Consider the following 13,043-nt stretch of genomic DNA (forward strand, 5'->3'; position numbering starts at 1 on the left):
ACTAACGTATTCCTAGGAGACTTTTTTGTAATCGTGCACCTTCGCTTGTATTCGGGAAAAAGATGTTTCAACTTTACTTTTCTGACATTCCTGCTACTTTGTTTTCACTGCAATGGGTGTGATGTTATCACAAGACGACACGTGGTTCAACAGCGACACCTCGTGGACAAGAATAAAACTCTTTTTTTCTTTTCTAGAAAACTTTTTTTTTTTAATCTGCTTTTTAACAACTTCACACTTATAATACTTGAAAACAGAATACAGAGACAAATCAATAATAATAAAAAAAGAATCACAATCGATTTACAGACAAGATACTGTTTTTAACATGAAGCTGGAATATGAGAACACGTTTTTAAAAACTAGGAAACATGATTCTGTTATTGAACCGACAATGAATATCTTGCTATATGAAACTTCTCCTTGTACGACGTTGATTTCGGAGTAAAAACATCTGTCAAAGGAACACAAATCCACACGAAAACAAGTGCTTTAGTCGCTGGCGTCAATCAAAACAATGTATATCTACCAATAATTTCTTCCTTGATTCCAAAACATACTTGGCGAGTTCAGTATTCTAATAAAAAAAAAACAATATATAATGCATTTTCCTGCTTATATTCTCGTACTTTGTCCTCGTTTCATGTTATGAATTAATGGCTGAACTGTCTTCAGGAGGATGTAACTCGTTTATCTATCGATAGTGCTACAAAATAATAATACAAAGAAATACAATAAATTTAAAGCAAAAACTTTGCAACTTTCTTTTTTTAGTTTTAACTGAGTTTAATTCCATATAGAAGTTACATCAAATGTGTTTGGATATCAAACATCAAGTCAAAATCAGCTCATCTTACACTTGAATTTCAAAATTAAATGAAAAAAAAACGTGTACATATAGAAGAAAAATAATAGAAGTGGTATTTTGAAATGTATCATATACAAGTTATATTTAACAAGTGGGTGACAGCGAGCAAATACATTCTGGACGATGGCCAACTATCGACGTTAAAACACAGAGTGGTACATGTGAACCTGAACAAGAAAAAAAAACAAACATCCCAAGATACTCATGAAGCTGCATTTGAAATGTTAAGTATAGTCGACACCACAAAAAAAAATGTTGCACACACTTGAATTAAACTACACCTTTAAAATACTTCACTAGTGTCTCCAAAATGTATCCTAGTTGGGAACTGATGCTACATTAGATGAAACTGTAATTTAAAAAAAAAAGAAAAAAAAGGGGGTTTGAAGGGATTCCCTGAGATGAGAACACATCCACCAATCAGAAGGTTCGAACTTTAACCCGCCGTTGTTGTCAAAAGAAAAACTCAGGACAAGTTCAAATCTTGTTAGTTCCAGCATATATACTGTAAATTAAGGTTGTGATACATTAGTTACCAGGAACGATTGTTAAATTCTAGCCATCGTTTGGTTAACTTCTTAATGATAAAAAAAATGGATTCAAGACCAAACCTTCATGAACAGAAACACTGTTCTATGACGATCTTTTGTCTTCCATTTTGTATTCATTTGACATCTGTAATTGCTGGTTTCCTACGGTCATGTGACCACAAAAGCACAACAGAATTGTGTCTTCGATATAATAAACAAAAGTCATTCAATGGACGAGTTGCTGGTCGTGAAATCATTGATATCAATTCATTACATTAACGGTTCAAGCGTCCATTTCACAAATACATTTTCTTTGAAATCAACCCCGTGTTACTTAATTCCCTGGAGCCACCTTCTCTTCAGACACATTTTAAACCACTTTCATGCTTTTTTTCCCAATTTTCCTCGAAGGTACTACGCTGGACGAAAACCATCCGTGTCAACGGATAAAAACACTTCTTTAAACCAAGTTTTAACTCTAGGCGTCGCATCACAACTAACCCACACTGACATGAGTACACAACGGAAGTTTCAGGTACCGGTACCTCAAGGTTGTGAAGATATGAAGGTCGACTCGATGAGGAAACACATAGAAACTATAACCTCTTAATGTAGAAACATTATATCCCACAGAGACGGTTGAAAGAACCAGCAAAAAAAAAAAGGCTTCAACGCCCACAAGTCGGTCGTTATTTTGTGGGGAAAAGCCGACATGAGAAAAAGTGAGTAATATTTATTCACACCGAGCACCATTTTAAATCGGAAGTACAAGTTAACTATCAGCTGCGACAACATTCTGTAGCCACCGTGATGCACCAACAGTCAGAATTGTTGGCTTTTAAAAACCAAACAAATAGTCTACACTTTGAGCAGATCAAAGTCCTTCAGCAAACAAACATTTTCCATCTACAAGAAAAATCTGGTTTCCACCAGATGAGGGGAAGAAAAAATCTGGTCTCTACAGACCTTAGTTCACAAATCATAGGATCTATACTGATAACAAAACTGTCTTGTATAAGATTGGAAAAATAATTAGAAAAAAACTACAAGATTCCATCCAGCCTCGGCACTTTAAGAACCTCAGGTCTCCATTAAAAGTACAGCTAGGTTTGAAGAACGAAAAAATGTTTTATTCCCACTGGCAACACAAAAAAAAAAGCAACGTTAACAAATATGGAAGAATAATAGCCGGAAGTAAATAAAAGGAAACTTAAACATCTGGTTTTAAGTTTGTGTATCTAGACGTCTACCTGAGGTACGTTTTAAAGAACTACAGGTCAGGCGCCCCGGGTCTTTCTGAAGACTGGCAGTGAAGACCTGCCTCGCACTGAACAGAAGAGTAAAGCACATCGTGGTGTTTTGTACGATATCTCAAGATCACAAGTATCTGTGGAGCGTCGCTCTGAGAAGAGTCTCTGACCGGAGAGGAAGACGGGCGTTATTGGGTGATAAGAGAGAGTTGGCGAGACGTCGAACAGGAAGAGCTGCGAGGTCACTGGGCCCTTGAGCAAGACGCCATCGTGTCGCGGTGCAGCTTGAAGAATCTAAAACGGACAAAATATTTGTGATCAGGTTTCTCTTTCTCAGACACGGAAATGATTCAAAGATGACTTAATTATTTATCAAGTTTAATATAAAGTTTAATTATTTTTCCAATATACGACACATTCTATTTATGTCCTGCATTTTGTAGTGTCTCAAAACTGTTTTATTGCAGTATTTAAAGGTCCATTGAAATGAGAAATGTTTTTATATTTCTTCAGAGACTAAAGAGAAATATATAAGAAATATAGCAAGAAACACAACTTAATTCTTCAAAAATAATATTCTTCCAATATAATCTACAAATCTACAACCAACATTAAATCGTTTAGAACTCTATTATGATTGTTAGCATTAGCATGATAGCAATAGTGACTAATAGCATGTAGCATGTAGCATCATCAGCTTTTATTAAGACACAAATGTGCGAGTAGGTCTGAAATGTACTAGTACTATCTCCAGATTTGGTGGGAAAATTTGGTCAAAAATTTGGGCTTTCAATTCTCCTTTATTTAATTTATAAGTAAGTGAATAGTTTGGACGGCAGGTGGGGGTAGAGTTTTGTAACAAAAATGTTCTGACACAATTTCTACGGAGACAAAGAGGGAAAAAAACGTTTTTAAATGTGGGGCCACCAATTATCTTTGTCATGTCCCACTTTTCAATACATTTACTGAAAGATTTACTCAAATGTTTTCTTATATTTTTCGCTATTTTGCCAACATATGACAAGCAAACTGCTACACAATTGAAGGAAGCATTTATTTTAAAACATTTAAGATCTTAAAAAACACTTTCTAGTTTTATTACAAAGACAAAATAAAGATCTTCAAAACCACCTGAACTGGTGGATGATTAATAGATATTGCAGCACAATATTGATCGAGAGAATCTGATGCGTTTTATTTACCAGGACACTGGCTTGTCACGTTGTTCACATTCGTCCTGAGAGACTTCCGTCTTACGATTTCCATCTTCCTCTGTGACAGAAGACAAAACAAGTTACATGACAGTTTGACTGATGTGGTGAGAGCGGGTGTGGAACCTCAAGCTGAACTATTTAAAAGATACACAACTAAATATTTTGACTGCAGCAAAATCAATTGAATCTTTGGGGATAATAATAGAAAACACAGCAATAGCCTACAGTTTCTAATCTATGTAGTAGATGGGTCACCTTGAGAATGAAGGTTTGCTGGTCCGTTCAGTGGAAAACATGTTTTTGTTGATGATCGTGATAAATAAAATATTTGTCCTGCAAAACCTTGGTTATTTTTGGAAGCTCCCAATTTATCACAGGGTGAAATGTACACAGACCCCATTATTCTTTTTATCTTCATAAAATTGATGTTCGGAGAGAGTTTTATAAATAAAATTATGTTTTTCAATGCAACACACATGCATACAAATGGAGCGTGATCATTTCCCAGATCCTGCACAGACACCATTATACAGAACTATTTGTCCCAATCGGTTTGCAATAAAAAATGCCGAATCAAAACAGGCTGTTGCGCACGCGTATCTGGATTGTGCAGATTTCGTTGGATCGTGTACTGAAGGCGCCATAAGTTTCCCTGAGTGCTCAATATTACGTGAAGATTATTTTATCTACCTTTTGATTTCAAATCATATTACGTTTTATTTTATTAACTTTATTATTAAACTTGCAATTTGCAATTAACATGCAAATATTCAGTGTTTGTTCATTTTTGTGCTGCAACTAAACTTCTGCCACTAGTTGGCAGCAGTCATTAGCAGCTTAAGAAACAATGAAATCCTGTGAGAGCCTGGTGATGACTAAGTACGAGAGGATACAGTCGATGATGCTGATGTTTGGACATATTTTAGTTTCAAAACAAATGAAAGCATTTACGACTTTGTCAAGTCATGTGGTCTGTAAATTCTGCAACACCAGAGTCAAGTCCTCGAATATATCCTTGTTACTACAGTATCACAATATATCACAACACATCGTACCATGATACATATTTGGTTATGATATCGCCAGATTCTTTCCACCCCTACTGGCTTCTCTACAGTATTTGATAGAACTTGTTAGTACCATGTTAAAGTCATTTTGTCTAAATAATCCAAATTGAACACGTGGCAATTGTCCAGAATTATAACACAACTTCAATAGTGTCAGACGTTTTTTTTTTTGTAACCAACCAACAATACCAATAAAATCATGAATTATTTCAATAAGCATACCACAGGGGTTTCCTTCTACGTCGTCCAGGAGGTTGGCGGTGGAATTGGCGGTGCCCAATCTTTAGTGGCTTCATCAAAGAAACTTCATCACTCAGATGTGTAACAAAAAAAGTCTTAAAAGTTCTGAAAAAAGTCATCATGAAACAAGAGAAAAGAGCCTCGATGTGAAGGATACGAGTGGTGTTTCAGCAGCATTCTGCTCTTCGTCTTTCTCCTCTTGGTCTTTTCGGAGAAAGTTTTGGCGATTTCAAACAATTTCTTTCTTGTAGCTAAGATGAGGAAATATCAAGAGATCAATGAACAATACAATTTAAAAGAGAATCACGGTTTTAACTGACAATTTCAACCTACATTTGCCCATATGTTTGAGTTTGTCCCTGAAGAGAGCCTCGTCCGTGACGGTTTCTAGTGGAGCTGCACAGTTTTCATCTCCTGCACAGAGAGAGACAACGAACCACGAATCAATTGAAAACTGAAGAGCGACGTAAAGGAGTGAAACACCTTCTCATTGATCTGTAGAGGAAGCCAGAAAAAAAGTTAAACATACCTGAGAAACTCTCCAAGCCAGATGAATGGTTTGACTTTGTTTTCTTTGACTCGTACTTCAAGCGATCTGGAAACGGAAAGCAAACGTTTTTTTCTTTGACTTCTATTGAAACATTATTAGTACGCCTATATAATGCGTATTTATTAATCAATTTATGAATGTAAATCGTGTAATAACAATAGAAGTCTACGGTGGGGTCATGTCAAATGTTGTGTCTCTATATTTACTAATCTAATGTCCTATCAGAGAAACATGCTATTTGTTTTCGTCCATCATGATGATAGCAGTGAATCAGTCTTGACTTTAATTTCAACTTCTTCTTTTAACGGCCGGATCTGGCCTTGAACGCACGTGATACTGTGTTCATAGACAAGAGTGCGGTCTCACCTCGCTCCAGTGCGATGAGGAAGTCGTGGTTACGCTGCAGCTCTCGCATGAACTCTTCATTCTGAAGGAACAATGCGATTCGCTCGTCTTCCAGATACTGCTTGAGTTTGTGTTCTCGTTCAGAAGCCGCTGGGGAAAGACTCGGACCGCCTGACGTCCCCCAGGCCACGGACTGTTGACCAGGCTTTGACCTGGACTGGTTCACCACGGACGTTGCTGTCGAAGACGATGATGATGACGCCTGGGGTTGAGAGCTCTGTGAACTCTGTTTGGAGAGAGATGCACACATCAAATTCAAGTCACCATGACAACAAACCGACAACTTTTCAAACATGTTTTCACAACTTTATCTCACAATACAGCACAAGAAAAAATAGACTTTGTCTACATCATTATGCAATTCATGGTATTAGGAAACAAAGTTGTATTTTACCCTAATCATAATGTTAATTATTCATTCCAATGATGTCTTGGTTGAAAATCCATTAAAGTTAAAGACCCAAATTATTTTTCCCACCACTCATTCCCTCTAGTGAATATATTAAAATTCATGTACAAAAGAAGGTCAGTATCTACATTTCTCTCATACACAACTTTCATGTTGTGTATGAGAGAAACATTGATGGTTGTTAGCGAAAATGGAGGCGAAATGAACATAAAAGTTGGCAAATAAACCACTAAACATGGTTTCCAAAATACAAACTATGCTAAAACGCCTCTTCATGAGACGAGACATCTTTGAGTTTGTTTAAAAATAGAAAGATTTCACAGCTTGAAAAGTGTTTTGCATTCGATAGCTTGGAACAAGAAACTGTAGATAATGGGGTAACCAACATGGTGCCTAAAGGAGTAGCCCCTGGACCTGTTCAAAAAATATTTTTCATACACCTAAAAATGTTTGATTTTGCATTTCATGCATTTCCTGTTGCCACAAAAGTATTTATCAGCCATATTAATATCTATAATATTTGAGTAATCTGAAACACACCGATGGTCGCCCTATAAGATTGAAGATCTTGCCCTTGCCAAAAGGTTGGCGAGACGATTTGCTCAAACCAACTTACAATGTTGTGGCTAATTTGTCATTTATGGCTGGAAAAAAGGAAATGTACCAATCATAGAGTGACATTCACCTTGATACTTTCCAGTTGCTGAGGCAGAAGTCGCAGGAAATCATCAGGAAGATTTCCAAGTAGTGGAGGATTCCAGCTTGTGTATTTGGCTCCTGGCTGGCGACTAGGCAGTGCCTGAGCTTCAGATCTGGAAGAGGTTTTAAAGATAAAGATAAAGAGATAGATACATAAAGAGATAGATAGATAAAGATATAGATAGAAAGAGATAGAAAGAGAGATAGAGAGAAATAGAGAGAGAGAGAGAGATAGAGATATAGAGAGAGATAGAGATAGAACGAGAACGAGATAGAACGAGAACGAGATAGAACGAGAACGAGATAGAAAGAGATAGATAGAGATAGAGATATAGAGAGAGATAGAGATAGAACGAGATGGAACGATAACGAGATAGAACGAGAACGCGATAGAGATGGAGATAGAAAGAGATAGAGATAGAGATATAGAGAGAGATAGAGATAGAACGAGAACAAGATAGAACGAGAACGCGATAGAAAGAGATAGATAGAGATAGAGATATAGAGAGAGATAGAGATAGAACGAGATGGAACGATAACGAGATAGAACGAGAACGAGATAGAACGAGATAGAACGAGAATGCGATAGAGATGGAGATAGAAAGAGATAGAGATAGAGATATAGAGAGAGATAGAGATAGAACGAGAACAAGATAGAACGAGAACGCGATAGAACGAGAACGCGATAGAACGAGAACGAGATAGAGATGGAGATAGAAAGAGATAGAGATAGATAGAGATAGAGATATAGAGAGAGATAGAGATAGAACGAGATGGAACGATAACGAGATAGAACGAGAACGAGATAGAACGAGAACGAGATAGAGATGGAGATAGAAAGAGATAGAGATAGATAGAGATATGGAGAGAGATAGTGATAGAACGAGATGGAACGATAACGAGATAGAACGAGAACACGATAGAACGAGAACGAGATAGCGATGGAGATAGAAAGAGATAGAGATAGAAAGAGATGGAGATATAGAGAGAGATAGAGATAGAAAGAGAGAGATAGAGATAGAGATGGAGATAGAAAGAGATAGAAAGAGATAGATAGAGATAGAAAGAGATAGAAAGAGATAGAGATATAGAGAGAGATAGAGATAGAAAGAGATAGAGATAGAAAGAGATAGAACGAGAACGCGATAGAACGAGAACGCGATAGAACGAGAACGCGATAGAACGAGAACGAGATAGAACGAGAACGTGATAGAACGAGAACGAGATAGAACGAGAACAAGATAGAACGAGAACAAGATAGAACGAGAACAAGATAGAACGAGATAGAACGAGATGTCAAAGTAGCAGAGCAAAAATTGCATGTCACCAATGATTGAAATGATCAAAATGATAGTATTATTGTTTTATTCCCAGTACGGAAGGTATTGCTTGTGATAAGAAGGACGGAGGAATTATTTTAAGATAGAATGCTGATTATTGAAATATGAAAAAGTCTTGAATAAACAGATAAAACAATAATATTACATAAAATAGATTGATCTCGTCCTTGATCAGAGACTTGCTGGCTCCATATCAAGGTTATTTTGTTCCTGAATGTACTGAGATGATCTGAGGTACATCTTACGATGGCTCAATTTTAGTGATCAATTATATTTAAAATGGTTAATCCTCACATGTACTTTATTCTATATCTGAAGACCTCTATTATTATTTTTTCTTATTAATGTTTCTGGAAGGTTTTTATCCATAATTTTATTTTCCAACAGAAAAGATAAAACCCATGGCTCAAGAAGCAGAAAACACTTGGCTAAGAATACTTTTCTCTTTAGAATTTAATATTGCTTTATTCGCATATAGTTTTACACTTACTCTTTTTGAAGAAATTTAAGAACTGATTCATCTTATAATAAATTGATTTTTACATGATGAATGCAGATGAAACTCAAAAGGCTTAAAACATTCTACGGGTATAAAATATGTTATTAAAACAGTTGATTTCTCACCTGAGTGGGGGTGTTGGTGGAGCTTCAGGATACTTTCTGTCATACATGTGCATGTCATATGCTGGTGGAGAGTAGACAGGAGGAGGCTCTTCATCCGAGCTGTCTGGTTCGAGGGTCCGCTCAAGAATCTGTCAAGACATTGAATTCTTCGTCACGCAAGAGCATCTTGATTCAGTTTTCAATCATCTGGACTTTAAAGTGCATATACGATGGTTTGGTTCTAATTCACTTGAGCGGAAAAATATATCACCAGTCGATGTTTAACTTAATTCATGGACTTGAAACAATTTATCGTAGACAAAAAAGGCTTGTTTGAATAATTTAATTCAATGTTTTCTATATAGAAAGGTTGATTTTGCTTTGAATTAATAATTGAATTCAATAATATGTATATTTTTAAATTGGTTTTACACATAAAGTAGTTTAATATTCTAATTGCAAACACTCTAAAATAAGTATTCTAAATTTAATATTTTTAAATAAAGCCTTTTAAATTTTATAGGATAAATCTAATATAAAAATATTAGGCAAGATTATCAAACTTTCAGCCCATGATATGAATATGACAATGTGACTAATCTCTATATTTCTCTTTTTTAATATATATATATATATATATATATATATATAGCTTTATTTTTGAGTTATTGTAATAAAACTCGACATTGTGATGGAACAGATATACTTCTGTATCTCTTCGGCTTGTTTATGTGCTACTACTTGTCAATCGAAGGATTTTTTAAGACAGGCTCATGTTGATGACATCATCACTGACCTCTGCTGGGATGCTGTCATCAGAGTCGGAGCTATCGTCTGAACCCTGGCCATCAACGGTCATCTGAAGCAGCTGGTCGATGGTGGCGTCCACAGCGCCGTTGTTGGAGCGAAGCACGCACTCGATGACTTCATAATCCATGGTGGGGAACATGGTCTTGAAGTCCTCCATGGCCTGGTTGAACTCCAGGCGTCGGACCTGCCGGTTGGGTCGGCTGTTATTGAGCGGACCCTGCCCGCCTCCACCGCCGCCACCTCCTCCCCCGCTACCACCGCCGCCGCTTCCATTGCCTCTGGAGCCGCCGCTGCTGTTGCTCCGCCTAAACAAACTGGTCATCGTGAAGGTCTCGACCTCCCAAGTGCTGCCGACCTACAGATGTGACAACACAACCACTTCAATGTTTTATTCAGTTTTTCCTCCGACTACATCGCTCGTATGAGTGTGTATCGTCAAGAATGTGGCGATATGATACATCGGCAACGATACTATATATTGTGATATTGTAGGAACATATGTGTAGTATTGTCGAGTACTTTACTCTGGTGTGTCAGAATTTACAGACCACATGACTCTTGACGAAGTCGTAACTGCTTTCATTCACTTTCAAATCAAAATATGTCCAAACATCAGCTTCAAAAGAAGCTGAAGTCGACTGTATCCTCTAGTCCTCAGTCATAGCCAGGATCCTGGGGTATTTCACTGTTACTTTAGCTGCGGAGGATGTTTTTTACACACTATTCAAATATAGTAAAGTAAATATAAGAGCTATGATAAAAGATGTATATCATTTGAAAGGAAAAAATATATATAATCGTCACATGTTGAATATCGATGAGGTATCATGAAAAGGATACTGCGATATTCAAGTGAATCTATATTTTTTTACAACTATTATCTCTTGTAAATAATACAACCTCAGATTCAGACTCAATACACTGTGTAATTTTTATGGAACACGTCTTGCGTAGTGGCGACTCAAACAAGCCGTTTTTATAAAATCGAAATATTAATTATATTCACAAATTTTTGACACTGAACAGTCCTGGAACATGATACGTTTGTGTGTGAAGATCTTGGGCCAGCCTTGGACAAGATAGAAAAGGAACCGATTGTCAAACTCAGTTGATAGCAATTGAACTTGAAAAAAGTGGAATTGTTTTGTAATACATTTTAAAACTGCACACATCAATCAAGAAACAAACATTTTCACTGATCTCAAAACAATGAGACACAGGTCAGATATAGGATATTTAAAGAGGAAATGAGCTTAAATTAAAAACAAACAGGCTTTTTTTCAGTTCTACTCTCTGGTATCCGTGGTGTCAATATTTTTGTATTTTTAAACCAGCAATAGGGAAAAGAAGTTACCTGCTATCAGGATGAAGACGATTTCTGTATCATCCAGGGAATATACATGTTTCCTTACAAGTCTACAGCTGCAGGAAGACAGAGACAAATATTACAATAAAATACTTACAATAATACACAGGCTTTTCCTTGATTTTCTGGAACTCCTATGTTGTTCTCAGTGTTATCTTGACCTTTAAACTATATACTTTATTGAATAATGTTTTGATTGTTTAAGCGCTTTGTGACCCTGGTCTGGAAAAGCGCTATATATAAATACAAATTACTTACTTACTTACACTGTGTCAGGTGACGCTTTGTGAACATTATTATTACAAATTTAAAAATAAACACGAAGAAGTTAAAATAAGTTTTATGCAAAGATAAAATAAGATAATTGATAAGAACTGTGTGTGATGTTTTCTGGATCAATAGAAGACGAAATTGAATATAAAATGCTCCAAACAATAACAATAGTATTCAAGTATAAAAATATTGATTTTAAGTAACAATATTTATTCATAAATCAACTAATATGTATCTTATTATTTCTCTCCTGCTAGCTTGACTGTTGTGTTGACAAGTGTTTTCACTGACGTCACAGGAATTGTCTGTAGTTTTTATTTGTCATGTTCCGTTATAGACCAAAACAAAAGTTACACAAGAGTCTTATTTGCGTCAATTAAACGACAGTAAATTAAACAATCATTTACAATTTCACTGTATTTCCTTTAAACGCGTATTATTGTGAATAACGAGCGGTCGATAGATGTTGAAAAGATTTAAGCTACATGCTAATGCTAGCAGACGGAGGCCTTCCGATTTGTTATTTGTTTTTTTAATTAAATTGCTTTTGTGCGGTTTTTCCTAAACATTTAATGTGAGCCATGATAACAAGACTTATCTGCAGACTTTTGTAACGATGTGCGGAAAAATGTAGTTTTGTTGTAAAAGAGTTAAAAGGTGTCACAAAGGTAATCCGTCCACTGAACATCCGCCTGCACACGCAGGTCAAACTCACTTTCTCTCCGCCTGAAGAAGCTCCAACACCCCCAGAAATTCATCTGTCGCTGGCTTCGGTGTCGAGAAGAACCAGAACCAGAGGGGATCCGTCCCTCCTCTGCTGCTGCTCCGCCATGAACATAAGAAGCATCTCCTGCAGCAACACAGCTGCAGACCTCGGAAGTGGGCGGGGCGAGGCAGACGTCAGACATCAGGCTGGGGGGGGGGGGGGGGGGGGGGGGTGTACTGCCGCGTACTGATGACGTATAACATGAAACTATATATTATTTTTAATTGTATTTTTTTAAATTAACGAATTAAAAATGTTCTAGTAATGAATTTAGAATAACCGCCAATCTCGATGGGTCGGATATGAAAATGATTTATGACTTTAAAAGTATTTATGACATAAAAGGAATATTAAACATATTTATGACGTAAAATCAGGAAAACTTTAATTTTAACAATCTGGACATTCTTCAATATTGAACATATTTATGACGTAAAAAAAGGAAAACAAATTATTTATTTTAACAATCTAGACATTTTAAAATATATAACCTATTTATGACGTACAAAAAGGAAAACAAATTATTTATTTTAACAATCTGGACATTTTTAAATATTCACGTCCATTATTCTTGAAAAAGAATCCGATTGAAGAAGATTGTATTTTGTAAACTGAATGTAAAAAATATATTGTGTCCTCAAACATTAATTTAA

General features: G+C 36.2%; 1 protein-coding gene across 1 annotated transcript; it reads right to left on the reverse strand.

Moving 5' to 3' along the window:
• Positions 1 to 761: 761 nt before the first annotated feature.
• Positions 762 to 12,482, reverse strand: cuedc1b (CUE domain containing 1b). The gene is made up of 12 exons (XM_087796185.1): positions 12,340 to 12,482; positions 11,340 to 11,407; positions 9,972 to 10,340; positions 9,197 to 9,324; positions 7,219 to 7,345; positions 6,086 to 6,350; positions 5,699 to 5,764; positions 5,503 to 5,583; positions 5,327 to 5,420; positions 5,152 to 5,210; positions 3,851 to 3,920; positions 762 to 2,942 (listed from the first exon to the last, which is right to left on the reverse strand). Coding segments are annotated over exons 3-12 (1,227 nt in total). The 5' UTR covers positions 10,308 to 10,340; positions 11,340 to 11,407; positions 12,340 to 12,482; the 3' UTR covers positions 762 to 2,941.
• Positions 12,483 to 13,043: the final 561 nt, after the last annotated feature.

Source organism: Callionymus lyra, chromosome 7, assembly GCF_982586985.1.
Source record: "Callionymus lyra chromosome 7, fCalLyr1.hap1.1, whole genome shotgun sequence".
In the NCBI taxonomy this organism is placed as follows: domain Eukaryota; kingdom Metazoa; phylum Chordata; class Actinopteri; order Syngnathiformes; family Callionymidae; genus Callionymus; species Callionymus lyra.